The sequence below is a fragment of the Bombina bombina genome, chromosome 7 (assembly GCF_027579735.1).
Source record: "Bombina bombina isolate aBomBom1 chromosome 7, aBomBom1.pri, whole genome shotgun sequence".
Taxonomy (NCBI): Eukaryota; Metazoa; Chordata; class Amphibia; order Anura; family Bombinatoridae; genus Bombina; species Bombina bombina.
This window is the reverse complement of record NC_069505.1, coordinates 140,765,644-140,782,337: the sequence shown is the minus strand read 5'-3', so window position 1 is coordinate 140,782,337 and position 16,694 is coordinate 140,765,644. Positions and strand designations below refer to the sequence as shown.

General features: G+C 40.9%; 1 protein-coding gene across 3 annotated transcripts in view; it reads right to left on the bottom strand.

Moving 5' to 3' along the window:
- The window catches only part of LOC128666014 (neuron navigator 2-like), a 127,292-nt gene that overhangs the window by 82,197 nt on the left and 28,401 nt on the right, over window positions 1–16,694 (bottom strand). Inside the window, exons 6-9 of one of the 3 annotated variants that reach the window (XM_053720364.1) lie at window positions 16,515–16,580; window positions 14,966–15,010; window positions 11,916–12,076; window positions 4,992–5,180 (exon numbers count right to left, since the gene is read on the bottom strand). In XM_053720364.1, coding sequence (XP_053576339.1) covers window positions 4,992–5,180; window positions 11,916–12,076; window positions 14,966–15,010; window positions 16,515–16,580 — 461 coding nt within the window. The remainder of the gene's footprint in view (window positions 1–4,991; window positions 5,181–11,915; window positions 12,077–14,965; window positions 15,011–16,514; window positions 16,581–16,694) is intronic. The other 2 variants (XM_053720365.1, XM_053720366.1) reach the window with 2 other exon arrangements.

Sequence of the window (16,694 nt, the reverse complement as noted above, 5' to 3'; positions counted from 1 at the left end):
ACCACGTTTTGATAAAATCAAGCGTTCAATTTCCAAGCAGTCAGCTTCAGAGAAGTTAGATTTTGATGTTTGAATGGACCCTGTATCAGAAGGTCCTGTCTTAGAGGTAGAGACCAAGGCGGACAGGATGACATGTCCACTAGATCTGCATACCAAGTCCTGCGTGGCCATGCAGGCGCTATTAGAATCACTGATGCTCTCTCCTGTTTGATTTTGGCAATCAATCGAGGAAGCAGCGGGAAGGGTGGAAACACATAAGCCATCCCGAAGTTCCAAGGTGCTGTCAAAGCATCTATCAGAACCGCTCCCGGATCCCTGGATCTGGACCCGTAGCGAGGAAGTTTGGCGTTCTGGCGAGACGCCATGAGATCTATCTCTGGTTTGCCCCAACTTCGAAGTATTTGGGCAAAGACCTCCGGATGAAGTTCCCACTCCCCCGGATGAAAAGTCTGGCGACTCAAGAAATCCGCCTCCCAGTTCTCCACTCCCGGGATGTGGATTGCTGACAGGTGGCAAGAGTGAGACTCTGCCCAGCGAATTATCTTTGATACTTCCATCATTGCTAGGGAGCTTCTTGTCCCTCCTTGATGGTTGATGTAAGCTACAGTCGTGATGTTGTCCGACTGAAACCTGATGAACCCCCGAGTTTTTAACTGGGGCCAAGCCAGAAGGGCATTGAGAACTGCTCTCAATTCCAGAATGTTTATTGGCAGGAGACTTTCCTCCTGATTCCATTGTCCCTGAGCCTTCAGAGAATTCCAGACAGCGCCCCAACCTAGTAGGCTGGCGTCTGTTGTTACAATTGTCCAGTCCGGCCTGCTGAATGGCATTCCCCTGGACAGATGTGGCCGAGAAAGCCACCATAGAAGAGAGTTTCTGGTCTCTTGATCCAGATTCAGAGTAGGGGACAAGTCTGAGTAATCCCCATTCCACTGACTCAGCATGCACAATTGCAGCGGTCTGAGGTGTAGACGTGCAAAGGGAACTATGTCCATTGCTGCTACCATTAAGCCGATCACCTCCATGCATTGAGCTACTGACGGGAGTTGAATGGAATGAAGGACACGGCATGCATTTAGAAGCTTTGTTAATCTGTCTTCTGTCAGATAAATCTTCATTTCTACAGAATCTATAAGAGTCCCCAAGAATGGAACTCTTGTGAGAGGAAAGAGAGAACTCTTCTTTTCGTTCACTTTCCATCCATGCGACCTTAGAAATGCCAGAACTAACTCTGTATGAGACTTGGCAGTTTGAAAGCTTGAAGCTTGTATCAGAATGCCGTCTAGGTACGGAGCTACCGAAATTCCTCGCGGTCTTAGTACCGCCAGAAGGGCACCCAGAACCTTTGTGAAGATTCTTGGAGCCGTAGCCAATCCGAATGGAAGAGCTACAAACTGGTAATGCCTGTCTAAGAAGGCAAACCTTAGATACCGGTAATGATCTTTGTGAATCGGTATGTGAAGGTAAGCATCCTTTAAATCCACTGTGGTCATGTACTGACCCTTTTGGATCATGGGTAAGATTGTCCGAATAGTTTCCATTTTGAACGATGGAACTCTTAGGAATTTGTTTAGGATCTTTAAATCCAAGATTGGCCTGAAAGTTCCCTCTTTTTTGGGAACCACAAACAGGTTTGAGTAAAACCCTTGTCCTTGTTCCGACCGCGGAACCGGATGGATCACTCCCATTAATAACAGATCTTGTACACAGCGTAGAAACGCTTCTTTCTTTATCTGGTTTGTTGACAACCTTGACAGATGAAATCTCCCTCTTGGGGGAGAGAATTTGAAGTCTAGAAGGTATCCCTGAGATATGATCTCTAGCGCCCAGGGATCCTGAACATCTCTTGCCCAAGCCTGGGCGAAGAGAGAGAGTCTGCCCCCCACTAGATCCGGTCCCGGATCGGGGGCCCTCGATTCATGCTGTCTTTGGGGCAGCAGCAGGTTTCCTGGCCTGCTTGCCCTTGTTCCAGGACTGGTTAGGTTTCCAGCCTTGTCTGTAACGAGCAACAGCTCCTTCCTGTTTTGGTGCAGTGGAAGTTGGTGCTGCTCCTGCTTTGAAATTCCGAAAGGGACGAAAATTAGACTGTCTAGCCTTAGCTTTGGCTTTGTCTTGAGGCAGGGCGTGGCCCTTACCTCCTGTAATGTCAGCGATAATTTCTTTCAAACCGGGCCCAAATAAAGTTTGCCCCTTGAAAGGTATATTAAGTAATTTGGACTTAGAAGTTACATCAGCTGACCAGGATTTTAGCCACAGCGCCCTACGTGCCTGAATGGCGAATCCTGAATTCTTAGCCGTAAGCTTGGTTAAATGTACTACGGCCTCCGAAATGAATGAATTAGCTAGTTTAAGGACTCTAAGCCTGTCCGTAATGTCGTCCAGCGTAGCTGAACTAAGGTTCTCTTCCAGAGACTCAATCCAAAATGCTGCCGCAGCCGTAATCGGCGCGATGCACGCAAGGGGTTGCAATATAAAACCTTGTTGAACAAACATTTTCTTAAGGTAACCCTCTAACTTTTTATCCATTGGATCTGAAAAAGCACAGCTATCCTCCACCGGGATAGTGGTACGCTTAGCTAAAGTAGAAACTGCTCCCTCCACCTTAGGGACCGTTTGCCATAAGTCCCGTGTGGTGGCATCTATTGGAAACATCTTTCTAAATATTGGAGGGGGTGAGAACGGCACACCGGGTCTATCCCACTCCTTAGTAACAATTTCAGTTAGTCTCTTAGGTATAGGAAAAACGTCAGTACTCGCCGGTACCCGCAAAGTATTTATCCAACCTACACAATTTCTCTGGTATTGCAACAGTGTTACAATCATTAAGAGCCGCTAAAACCTCCCCTAGTAATACACGGAGGTTCTCCAATTTAAATTTAAAATTTGAAATATCTGAATCCAATCTGTTTGGATCAGAACCGTCACCCACAGAATGAAGCTCTCCGTCCTCATGCTCTGCAAGCTGTGACGCAGTATCAGACATGGCCCTAGTATTATCAGCGCACTCTGTTCTCACCCCAGAGTGATCACGCTTGCCTCTTAGTTCTGGTAATTTAGCCAAAACTTCAGTCATAACAGTAGCCATATCTTGTAATGTTATCTGTAATGGCCGCCCAGATGTACTAGGCGCCACAATATCACGCACCTCCCGGGCGGGAGATGCAGGTACTGACACGTGAGGCGAGTTAGTCGGCATAACTCTCCCCTCGCTATTTGGTGAAATTTGTTCAATTTGTACAGATTGGCTTTTATTTAAAGTAGCATCAATACAGTTAGTACATAAATTTCTATTGGGCTCCACCTTGGCATTGGAACAAATGACACAGGTATCTTCCTCTGAATCAGACATGTTTAACACACTAGCAATAAACTTGCAACTTGGTTACAATCTTATTTAACAAAAACGTACTGTGCCTCAAAGAAGCACTAAACGATTAAATGACAGTTGAAATAATGAACTGAAAAACAGTTAAAGCATCAATCCTTGAAAACAACACAACTTTTAGCAAAGGTTTGTTCCCATTAGTAAAGTAACAATAATTAAATTTGAAACATAAAAATTACAGAGCAACGTTTTTAATCACAGTCAATATATAAGTCTCACAGCTCTGCTGAGAGAATCTACCTCCCTTCAAAGAAGTTTGAAGACCCCTGAGTTCTGTTAGAGATGAACCGGATCATGCAGGAAATACAAGAGTAACTGACTGGAAATTTTTGATGCGTAGCAAAGAGCGCCAAAAACGGCCCCTCCCTCTCACACTACAGCAGTGAGAGAGAAACAAAACTGTCACAATTAAAACAAGCAACTGCCAAGTGGAAAAATAATGCCCAAACATTTATTCACTCAGTACCTCAGAAAATGCAAACGATTCTACATTCCAGCAAAAACGTTTAACATAATAAATACCTATTAAAAGGTTTAATGTACTTTTAACAGAGTAATTCCAGTGAAATACCATCCCCAGAATACTGAAGTGTAGAGTATACATACATGTTATTATAACGGTATGGCAGGATTTTCTCATCAATTCCATTCAGAAAATAAAAACTGCTACATACCTCAATGCAGATTCATCTGCCCGCTGTCCCCTGATCTGAAGCTTTTACCTCCCTCAGATGGCCGAGAAACAGCAATATGATCTTAACTACTCCGGTTAAAATCATAGTAAAAAACTCTGGTAGATTCTTCTTCAAACTCTGCCAGAGAGGTAATAACACGCTCCGGTGCTATTGTAAAATAACAAACTTTTGATTGAAGTTATAAAAACTAAGTATAATCACCATAGTCCTCTCACACATCCTATCTAGTCGTTGGGTGCAAGAGAATGACTGGGAGTGACGTAGAGGGGAGGAGCTATATGCAGCTCTGCTGGGTGAATCCTCTTGCATTTCCTGTTGGGGAGGAGTTATATCCCAGAAGTAATGATGACCCGTGGACTGATCACACATAACAGAAGAAAAGTATATTAATATAACTGTGGTGGTTATGCAAAACTGGGGAATGGGTAATAAAGGAATTATCTATCTTTTAAAACCATAACAATTCTATGGTAGACTGTCCCTTTAAGGCTTCACAAGCCTAACCCTAATTGGCCTCAGCAAAGATTACCCAATAAAGAAGTGCAAAACAATACATGTTCGGTCAACAAAACGACAGTGGCGTGGGCATTGAAAACATTTGCAGTAAACAAGGTGTAGTGCTCACATTCTGCTGATATGTCAGGCAAGAAAACAGAAATGTGTTGTAATTACAAGGTGTTTAATGTCCCTATAATGAAACTAAATCTATGTGTCATTCATCTAGTTCCCACTGTGTACCTCACCGAGTTACCATATTGTTTCTTAAAAAGCGTGATCCTCTCCCCCTCATGTTGTATAAACATAGACTAAATATTATATTTATTTGTGTTATGCATCTTCTGGAACACAGTAAATCACATCCAAACAATTTACTGTGGCACAATTATGTGACAGAACTGGTTGCCCTTTACCTTCCTCAAAGCCATCACGGAACGATCCTGAGCGACTCATGGTACGAGACTTTTCATCCAGTGACATGGAGCTGTTCCGGAAACGGGCCTCACAGTAAGGGTCATAGGATCCGTCAGTGTTAGACAGACTGCTGGTACGCAGTATGGTAGGGTTGGACAAACTCATTTGTGATGATGTAGTAGGACTTGCTATGAAGGTTAAAAAAATGTGTTTGTATGAGACAAATGACGTCTTCAGAAACAATACGCACAACAGCCAACTCTCTGAGCATGCACAGTTTTTGAATGCTGGTGTAGGGGCCCTCACGGGATATGTACGTATGCTGCTGAAAAGCAGTAATAACTTTTACTAGAAGTCATTTTGCTAATGGAAATATATTGTAAAAATGCTTCAATTTCAACTTAAAATGCACATTTCAATTTTGATTTTTGAACTTTCAATCCCTTTAAAGGGACATGTAACCCAATGTTTTTTCTCCAACATTGGTGTGTCTGGTCCACGGCGTCATCCTTACTTGTGGGATATTCTCTTCCCCAACAGGAAATGGCAAAGAGTCCCAGCAAAGCTGGTCACATGATCCCTCCTAGGCTCCGGCCACCCCAGTCATTCTCTTTGCCGTTGCACAGGCAACATCTCCACGGAGATGGTTAAGAGTTTTTTGGTGTTTAAATGTAGTTTTATTCTTCTATCAAGTGTTTGTTATTTTAAAATAGTGCTGGTATGTACTATTTACTCTGAAACAGAAAAGGATGAAGATTACTGTTTGTAAGAGGAAGATGATTTTAGCAGACAGTAACTAAAATCGATTGCTGTTTCCACACAGGACTGTTGAGATGAAGTAACTTCAGTTGGGGGAAACAGTTAGCAGTCTTTTCTGCTTAAGGTATGACTAGCCATATTTCTAACAAGACCATGTAATGCTGGAAGGCTGTCATTTCCCCTCATGGGGACCGGTAAGCCATTTTCTTAGTTAAAAATAAAAGAATAAAGGGCTTCAAAAAGGGCTTAAAAACTGGTAGACATTTTTCTGGGCTAAAACAATTGCTTTACTAGGCATATTATGCAGATTCTAACTAATTATTGGTATTATAATCTTGGGGAATGTTTAGAAAAACGGCAGGCACTGTGTTGGACACCTTTTTCAGATGGGGGCCTTTCTAGTTATAGACAGAGCCTCATTCTGGGACTGTATAGGGGTTAAATGTAAAAACGGCTCCGATTCCGTTAATTTAAGGGTTAAAGCTCTGAAATTTGGTGTGCAATACTTTTAATGCTTTAAGACACTGTGGTGAAATTTTGGTGAATTTTGAACAATTCCTTCATACTTTTTCACATATTCAGTAATAAAGTGTTTTCAGTTTGAAATTTAAAGTGACAGTAACGGTTTTATTTTAAAACGTTTTTTGTGCTTTGTTGACAAGTTTAAGCCTGTTTAACATGTCTGTACCATCAGATAAGCTATGTTCTATATGTATGAAAGCCAATGTGTCTCCCCATTTAAATTTATGTGATAATTGTGCCATAGTGTCCAAACAAAGTAAGGACAGTAATGCAACAGATAATGATATTGCCCAAGATGATTCCTCAAATGAGGGGAGTAAACATGATACTACATCATCCCCTACTGTGTCTACACCAGTTATGCCCACACAGGAGGCCCCTAGTACATCTAGTGCGCCAATACTTATTACCATGCAACAATTAACGGCTGTAATGGATAACTCCATAGCAAATCTTTTATCCAAAATGCCTACTTATCAGAGAAAGCGCGATTGCTCTGTTTTAAACACTGAAGAGCAAGAGGACGCTGATGATAACTGTTCTGACATACCCTCACACCAATCTCAAGGGGCCATGAGGGAGGTTTTGTCTGATGGAGAAATTTCAGATTCAGGAAAAATTTCTCATCAAGCTGAACCTGATGTTGTGACATTTAAATTTAAATTAGAACATCTCCGCGCACTGCTTAAGGAGGTGTTATCTACTCTGGATGATTGTGACAATTTGGTCATTCCAGAGAAATTATGTAAGATGGACAAGTTCCTAGAGGTTCCGGTGCCCCCCGACGCTTTTCCTATACCCAAGCGGGTGGCGGACATAGTAAATAAAGAGTGGGAAAGGCCCGGCATACCTTTTGTTCCCCCCCCTATATTTAAGAAATTATTTCCTATAGTCGACCCCAGAAAGGACTTATGGCAGACAGTCCCCAAGGTCGAGGGGGCGGTTTCTACTCTAAACAAACGCACTACTATTCCTATCGAAGATAGTTGTGCTTTCAAAGATCCTATGGATAAGAAATTAGAGGGTTTGCTTAAAAAGATTTTTGTACAGCAAGGTTACCTTCTACAACCAATTTCATGCATTGTTCCTGTCACTACGGCAGCGTGTTTCTGGTTCGAGGAACTAGAAAAATCGCTCAGTAAAGAATCTTCGTATGAGGAGGTTATGGACAGAGTTCAAGCACTTAAATTGGCTAACTCTTTTGTTTTAGATGCCACTTTGCAATTAGCTAGATTAGCGGTGAAAAATTCAGGGTTTGCTGTCGTGGCGCGCAGAGTGCTTTGGCTAAAGTCTTGGTCAGCGGATGTGTCTTCCAAGACAAAATTGCTTAACATTCCTTTCAAGGGTAAAACATTATTTGGACCTGATTTGAAAGAGATTATTTCAGACATCACTGGGGGAAAGGGCCACGCCCTCCCACAGGATAGGTCTTTTAAGGCTAATAATAAGCCTAATTTTCGTCCCTTTCGCAGAAACGGACCAGTCTCTAATTCTGTATCCTCTAAGCAAGAGGGTAATACTTCACAACCCAAACCAGCCTGGAAACCAATGCAAGGCTGGAACAAGGGTAAGCAGGCCAAGAAGCCTACCACTGCTACCAAAACAGCATGAAGGGATAGCCCCCCGATCCGGGACCGGATCTAGTGGGGGGCAGACTTTCTCTCTTTGCTCAGGCTTGGGCAAGAGATGTTCAGGATCCTTGGGCGCTAGAAAAAGTTTCTCAAGGTTATCTCCTGGAATTCAAGGAACTACCCCCAAGGGGAAGGTTCCACAGGTCTCAATTATCTTCAAACCAAATAAAGAGACAGGCATTCTTACATTGTGTAGAAGACCTGTTAAAGATGGGAGTGATACATCCAGTTCCAATAAGAGAACAAGGAATGGGATTTTATTCCAATCTGTTCATAGTTCCCAAAAAAGAGGGAACATTCAGACCAATTTTGGATCTAAAGATCCTAAACAAATTTCTCAGGGTACCATCGTTTAAAATGGAAACTATTCGAACGATCCTACCTACTATCCAGGAAAATCAATTTATGACTACCGTGGATTTAAAGGATGCGTACCTACATATTCCTATCCACAAGGAACATCATCAGTTCCTAAGGTTCGCTTTTCTGGACAAGCATTACCAGTTTGTGGCACTTCCATTTGGATTAGCCACTGCTCCAAGGATTTTCACAAAGGTACTAGGGTCCCTTCTAGCGGTTCTAAGACCAAGGGGCATTGCAGTAGTACCTTACTTGGACGACATCCTGATTCAAGCGTCGTCCCTGTCAAAAGCAAAGGCTCATACGGACATCGTCCTAGCCTTTCTCAGATCTCACGGATGGAAGGTGAACAAAGAAAAAAGTTATCTGTCCCCGTCAACAAGAGTTCCCTTCTTGGGAACAATAATAGATTCCTTAGAAATGAGGATTTTTCTGACAGAGGTCAGAAAATCAAAACTTCTAAGCTCTTGTCAAGTACTTCATTCTGTTCCTCGTCCTTCCATAGCGCAGTGCATGGAAGTAATAGGATTGATGGTTGCAACAATGGACATAGTTCCTTTTGCACGAATTCATCTAAGACCATTACAACTGTGCATGCTCAGACAGTGGAATGGGGATTATACAGACTTGTCTCCGACGATTCAAGTAGATCAAAAGACCAGAGATTCACTCCGTTGGTGGCTGACCCTGGACAATCTGTCACAGGGAATGAGCTTCCGCAGACCAGAGTGGGTCATTGTCACGACCGACGCCAGCCTAGTGGGCTGGGGCGCGGTCTGGGAATCCCTGAAAGCTCAGGGTCTATGGTCTCGGGAAGAGTCTCTTCTCCCGATAAACATTCTGGAACTGAGAGCGATATTCAATGCTCTCAGAGCTTGGCCTCAACTAGCAAAGGCAAAATTCATAAGGTTTCAGTCAGACAACATGACGACCGTTGCATATATCAATCATCAGGGGGGAACAAGGACTTCCCTGGCGATGAAAGAAGTGACCAAGATAATTCAATGGGCGGAGGATCACTCCTGCCACTTGTCTGCGATCCACATCCCAGGAGTGGACAATTGGGAAGCGGATTTTCTGAGTCGTCAGACATTCCATCCGGGGGAGTGGGAACTCCATCCGGAAATCTTTGCCCAAATAACTCAATTATGGGGCATTCCAGACATGGATCTGATGGCGTCTTGTCAGAACTTCAAGGTTCCTTGCTACGGGTCCAGATCCAGGGATCCCAAGGCGACCCTAGTAGATGCACTAGTAGCACCTTGGACCTTCAACCTAGCTTATGTATTCCCACCGTTTCCTCTCATCCCCAGGCTGGTAGCCAGGATCAATCAGGAGAGGGCCTCTGTGATCTTGATAGCTCCTGCGTGGCCACGCAGGACTTGGTATGCAGACCTGGTGAATATGTCATCGGCTCCACCATGGAAGCTACCTTTGAGACAGGACCTTCTTGTTCAGGGTCCATTCGAACATCCGAATCTGGTTTCCCTCCAACTGACGGCTTGGAGATTGAACGCTTGATTTTATCAAAGCGTGGGTTTTCAGATTCTGTAATAGATACTCTGATTCAGGCTAGAAAGCCTGTAACTAGAAAAATTTACCATAAAATATGGAAAAAATATATCTGTTGGTGTGAATCTAAAGGATTCCCATGGAACAAGATAAAAATTCCTAAGATTCTATCCTTTCTACAAGAAGGTTTGGAGAAAGGATTATCTGCAAGTTCTCTGAAGGGACAGATCTCTGCTTTATCTGTTTTACTTCACAAAAGACTGGCAGCTGTGCCAGATGTTCAAGCATTTGTTCAGGCTCTGGTTAGGATCAAGCCTGTTTACAGACCTTTGACTCCTCCCTGGAGTCTAAATCTAGTTCTTTCAGTTCTTCAAGGGGTTCCGTTTGAACCCTTACATTCCGTAGATATTAAGTTATTATCTTGGAAAGTTTTGTTTTTGGTTGCAATTTCTTCTGCTAGAAGAGTTTCAGAGTTATCTGCTCTGCAGTGTTCTCCGCCCTATCTGGTGTTCCATGCAGATAAGGTGGTTTTGCGTACTAAGCCTGGTTTTCTTCCGAAAGTTGTTTCCAACAAAAATATTAACCAGGAGATAGTTGTACCTTCTTTGTGTTCGAATCCAGTTTCAAAGAAGGAACGTTTGTTACACAATTTGGGCGTAGTCCGTGCTCTAAAATTCTATTTAGAGGCTACTAAAGATTTCAGACAAACATCTTCCTTGTTTGTTGTTTATTCTGGTAAAAGGAGAGGTCAAAAAGCGACTTCTACCTCTCTTTCCTTTTGGCTTAAAAGCATTATCCGATTGGCTTATGAGACTGCCGGACGGCAGCCTCCTGAAAGAATCACAGCTCACTTTACTAGGGCTGTGGCTTCCACATGGGCCTTCAAGAACGAGGCTTCTGTTGACCAGATATGTAAGGCAGCGACTTGGTCTTCACTGCACACTTTTGCCAAATTTTACAAATTTGATACTTTTGCTTCTTCGGAGGCTATTTTTGGGAGAAAGGTTTTGCAAGCCGTAGTGCCTTCCATTTAGGTGACCTGATTTGCTCCCTCCCTTCATCCGTGTCCTAAAGCTTTGGTATTGGTTCCCACAAGTAAGGATGACGCCGTGGACCGGACACACCAATGTTGGAGAAAACAGAATTTATGCTTACCTGATAAATTACTTTCTCCAACGGTGTGTCCGGTCCACGGCCCGCCCTGGTTTTTTAATCAGGTCTGATGAATTATTTTCTCTAACTACAGTCGCCACGGTATCATATGGTTTCTCCTATATATATTTCCTCCTGTTCGTCGGTCGAATGACTGGGGTGGGCGGAGCCTAGGAGGGATCATGTGACCAGCTTTGCTGGGACTCTTTGCCATTTCCTGTTGGGGAAGAGAATATCCCACAAGTAAGGATGACGCCGTGGACCGGACACACCGTTGGAGAAAGTAATTTATCAGGTAAGCATAAATTCTGTTTTTCTTTCATCATTCAGATAGCGCATATAATTTAAAAAAAACTTTCCAATTTACTTCTATTGTCAAATTTGCTTCATATCCTTGGTATCCTTTGTTAAAGGAGCAGCAATTCACTGCTAGCTGAAAACACCAGGTGAGCCAATGACAAGAGGCATATATGTGTAGCCACGAATCAACAGCTAGCTACTGGTAGTACTTTGCTGCTCCTGAGACTACCTAGGTATGATACAAAGGATACAGATAGAACAAAGAAAAGTGGATAATAGAAATACACTGCAAACGTTTTTAAAATTGCATGCTCCACCTGAACCATGAACCAAAAATGTTTGGGTTTCATGTCCCATTAACATAATTAAATATACACAATAATGAGAACAATAATCTATTGCAGTATTTTTTTGGCAGCCAAATTACTTTTTGCTATCGGCTTAGTTATTTTAGATATCATCTGAACAAGCAAGAAAAGTAAAGAATGTTACTGCTATCTGACATTTAAAAAATGTGCTTGTGTATTAATGATATAATAATAAAATCATATTAATAGTTCATTTAGATTTGCCAGGGGTTAATGAAAAACATTTACATTTCTATTGAAAAATCAAACGAGACCATGGAGTCCAAATTGAAATCAACTTGACTGAGTTATCTGCTGCTTTATTCATTCAGAGATTTACCTAGTTGTGAGAAGTTGAATCGAGTCCCAGAAGGTGACGTTATACTGGATCCAGATGAGAAGGGGGAGTTACTAGCAGTGTCCTGGAGGCCACCGGCAGAATTTGATCTAAGCCATTCTTTGGAATCTTCTTGGTTGCGCATCTGAGATGACGGAGCACACCTAGGTGAAGTAGGGTAATAACACACACATTAAACAAAACGAATAAAGTCTCCAAAACGTAAGCCCAGAAAAGCTAGAAATGAAGGCTCTGTGATTTATCATTTTCTAAGTATTAACTCTAAAATCTATTAACCACAGCTTAACGTTTCTGAAGCAATGTTTCACGGTAACCAGTTAACAACAAACTATGTATGAGCTGCAAAACTGTCTACTGGTAATAGAAGCAAATGTGTAAACTTACCAACTTTTATATAAAACGAACATGTATCTTTAAGGGATACAAAAGTATCTACAGTCAATAAGTTGCTCGCAGTGTCAGTGTGTTAAAGGGACACTGAACCCAATTTTTTTTCTTTCATAATTCAGATAGAGCATGCAATTTTAAGCAATTTTATAATTTTCTCCTATTATCAATTTTTCTTCGTTCTCTTCCTATCTTTATTTGAAAAAGAAAGCATCTAAGCTAAGGAGAAAGCACATTTTTGGTTCAGACCCTGGACAGCACTTGTTTATTGGTGGGTGAATTTATCCACCAATCAGCAAGAACAACCCAGGTTGTTCACCAAAAATGGGCCGGCTTCTAAACTTACATTCTTGCTTTTCAAATAAAGATAAGAAAAGAATGAATAAATTCATAATAGGAGTAAATTAGAAAGTTGCTTAAAATTGCATGCTCTATCTGAATCATGAAAGAAAAAAATTGGGTTGAGTGTCCCTTTAAAAAGCCACCTTCACAGTGTCTTAAAGCAGGAAGCACAGTTGTCTCAGTGCTTTCCACTGACCCCAAAAGCAGGCTGTAAATATGGCTGTATGGGCCTTGATATGACTACAGCCAATACTCATCAGGGTGTGCTTTTTGTGGGTAGTGGAAAGCGCTGGAGGCAATTGTGCCTGCTGAAGGGACAGCATGAAAGCAAAGCACTTATACCAGCAGTTTAACTGCTTAACGCCCATAGGATGTTCCATGCCGTCCTAACAGCACAGGCTTTAACACACGTAGGACGGCATGGAACGTCCTATGTTATTCAGTGTCCTGCAGCCTCCTGTTTTATGGAAAAGGAGGGCGTGACGCATCGTAGGCAGTCCCCCATCATACGATCCCGGCCTTGAAATCACGTGATTCAATCAGCAATCCCTTGATTTTGTTTTTCAAACAAGATTTTCCATTGGAACTTTGCTCCGATGTTAAACACTTGCCCCGGGCATGAAGGGCTTAAGGCCTTTGCGTTTATTGACTTTTATGTCCCCTTAACATAAACAAAGATGAAACTGAAAATTAAACTTTCATGATTTCAATACAAGAAATTTGAGAGAGAAAAAATGTTGTTTCCTACTATTATCAGATTTGCTTTGTTCTCTTGGTATTCATTGTTAAAGAGCATACTTAGGTGAGTTTAAGAGTGTGCACGTGCATGAAGCAGTTTTTAATCAATGTTCGTAACAATGTTTTACAATATTCATTGTTACAATGTTACACATTGCTGCTTACACTGCTGCTCTTTAATAACAGATAATGAGTAAATTGTAACATTTATTTTTTGCTATGTCTTAAATATGAAAGTTTAATCTTAAGATTCATATCCCTTTAAATTGACTTTACTATTACTGAACACAATCCAGAACCACGCTCTACCTTCTGGTACATTTGTTTATTTAAGGCTTTCAATGATACAACCAATCACAGCAATCTAATATACGCTGCCACAGGAAAGAGACAAACACAAACCCCAGTGTCTACTCCTGTTCACTTAAAGGGACATGAAACACAATTTTTTTCTTTCATGATATAGAAAGAGCATGCAATTTTAAACAACTTTATAATTTACTTCAATAATCTAATTTGCTTCATTCTCTTGATACCCTTTGTTTAAAAGCATATCTAGATAGGCCCATAAACTGCTGATTGGTGTCTGCACATAGATGACTCGTGTGATTGGCTCACTCATGTGCATAGCTATTTCTTCAACTAAGGATATCTAAAGAATTAAGGAAATGAAATTATAGAAGTAAATTGGAAAGTTGTTAAAAATTGTATTCTCTAGCTGAATCATGAAGGAAAAAAGTTGGGTTTAATGTTCCTTTAAGGGGACATGAAACCAGTGTTTTGTATTTCCTGATTCAGGTAGAACATACAATTATAAATAACATTCTAATTTAGTTCTATTATCAAATTTGTTTTATTCTCTAGGTATCCTTTGTTGAAGGTGCAGCAATACAATAATGGGAGCTTGCTGAACACATCGGGTTAGCCAATGGCAAGAGTCATAAGTGTAGCCACCAATCTGCAGCTAATTCTCAGCGCTGCATTGCTGCTCCTTAGCCTACCCAAGTATGCTTTTTAACATAGGATTCCAAGAGAACAAAGCTATCTATCTTAATCATAAAAGTTTAATTTTTACTTGACTGTCCCTTTAAAGAAACCTTACCTTGAGAGTCATACCAATCACAAATAATGCAGCTAGCAGTAATTAGTAAATACACACAAAATAAGACGATCGCCTATTGAAGGGGTTATTGCACAAAGCAAATTGCTACAATTCTGAACCAATAAAATACTATGTGTAGTTCTGGTGTATGTTTTGCCCAGATTTGTAATGCGTTTGCCTTGATTCACACATTTTTAAAGGAATAGATAACAAATATCAAATACAGATGTTTAAACTATTTATGACATGAACACGACAGAAAAAAGAAAACGCTCAAGCAATGATCATATTTAAATCTTTCACATGCAACAAAAGAAACCACTCAAGTCACGGCTGTTGGCAAAACATTTTTTCACCAATTCTGACTTGTTTAGACATAAACAACAAACCACAACGAGGACACAAAAAAGCAATGCTCCAAAAACCCACAACATAATGCAAAAGGCTTTGAAGACTCAAATACCTGAATCCTTTCTTAGGTAATGTGTTCCTATCAAGGTGGGGGTCACTGCAGCAAGGTTGAGAAAGGAAATAAGAACTTCAAAAACAGAAGGAGACAGAGGTGCGAATGGCATGAGGAAATGTGATCCACGGTTTAGAGGGGAATGCTGTGTTTGAACAAGAACGTGCAAGCTATAGGAACACGGATAAACGTGCACAGTAAACACTCATGGCTGCCTATTCATCAAGCTACAGCATCTATTTAAGCACATACATAGGTTTGTTCCAAAGTGCATACAAGCCCCATGCTTTTGCGAAATATATAAGCTTTGTGAACAAGATAGCTCCTTTAAAAGGGATATGAAACCCGATTTTGTTATTTAATAATTAAGATAGAGCATGTCATTTTAAGCAACTTTCTAATTTATTCCTATTATCAATTTAACTTTGTTCTCTTGGTAACTTTATTTGAAAAAGCAAAAAGGAACGGGCCCATTTTTGGTTTAGCACCCTGGGTAGCTGGGTAGCACTTGAACTTGATTGGTGGCTACATTTAGACACCAATCAGCAAGCGTTACCCAGGTTCTGAACCAAAACATTTCTGCTTTTTCAAATAAAGATACCAAGAGAAACGAAGAAAAATTTATAATAGGAGTAAATTAGAAAGTTGCTTAAAATTGCGCTATCTGAATCATGAAAGAAAATTTTTTGGTTTCATATCCATTTAATGTTTATGTGGGTCAGAGACTAGCGATACTTCTGCACACTCCTAGCTTTGACTTTAGAGCCCAGACAGCAGCTGATTGGTGCTTTTTCTTAGCCAGTTTATACTACTACAAATCTATTTGACAGCTATAAACCTCCTCTGAACTGCAGATTTCAAATACAATGCTGGGAAGTTTGTCAAGACTCAGCTTTTTATTCTGATTCCTTATTTTTTATACTAATAATGAGACCATACCCATCTAATACATCTAAAATATAGTTAAAAAAAATACTGCCGGAAGCCTTTTTTTTATGTAGTTATGCTGACACCTGGCAGATAAACTGAAAAGTAATTAAAAATATATATATATATAATCTATGTTTTTGTTGAAGGATCTGATAAAAAGTCTAAGATTTGGTGCTTAAGGGAAATCTTTACTTTTAGGTCATGATTCATACACACAAGACAAAACCTGAAAGACGTTTATCCAAACATGACAAAATGATAACAAACAACAGGCTTGATGACAAATTGACAGATCCCAGTGAAAAAGCAACATGCGAAAGAAAAAAGCCAAATGCCAATAGGAGTGTTTGTCTTATGTCTTATGACTTTAACCCTTGCCTAACAGAGTTAAAATGCACTGCTACGCACCGCAGAGCAGCCCTTTCGGGAAGCCACAGGGTTAAGTGTCTACTTGAAAAGAATAAACAGAGGCAGCGAGACTCGGATTGGCAAGGCTTGTTTCAGAAAATAGAAAACAGGCTCTTTAATGCAATGTTTTCCACAGCACAAGTTTGTGTTGCAGATGCAGCTAGGAAAGTATGACAGGTTTGGTGAACAGCACTGACAAAGACAGCGTTACCTGTCCTGTTTCCTGGGCAAAGTATTTCTGCTGAATTTGGGACTAGCACCAGGAGATGACAGAGGGCTAGATGGTTAAATGGACAAATCAGGCAGAAAACAAAAATATATTAGTATGAACCTAAAATCAAAAAAAGATTAAGGTAATAGAACATTATCTGCATACTATCTTATATTATTG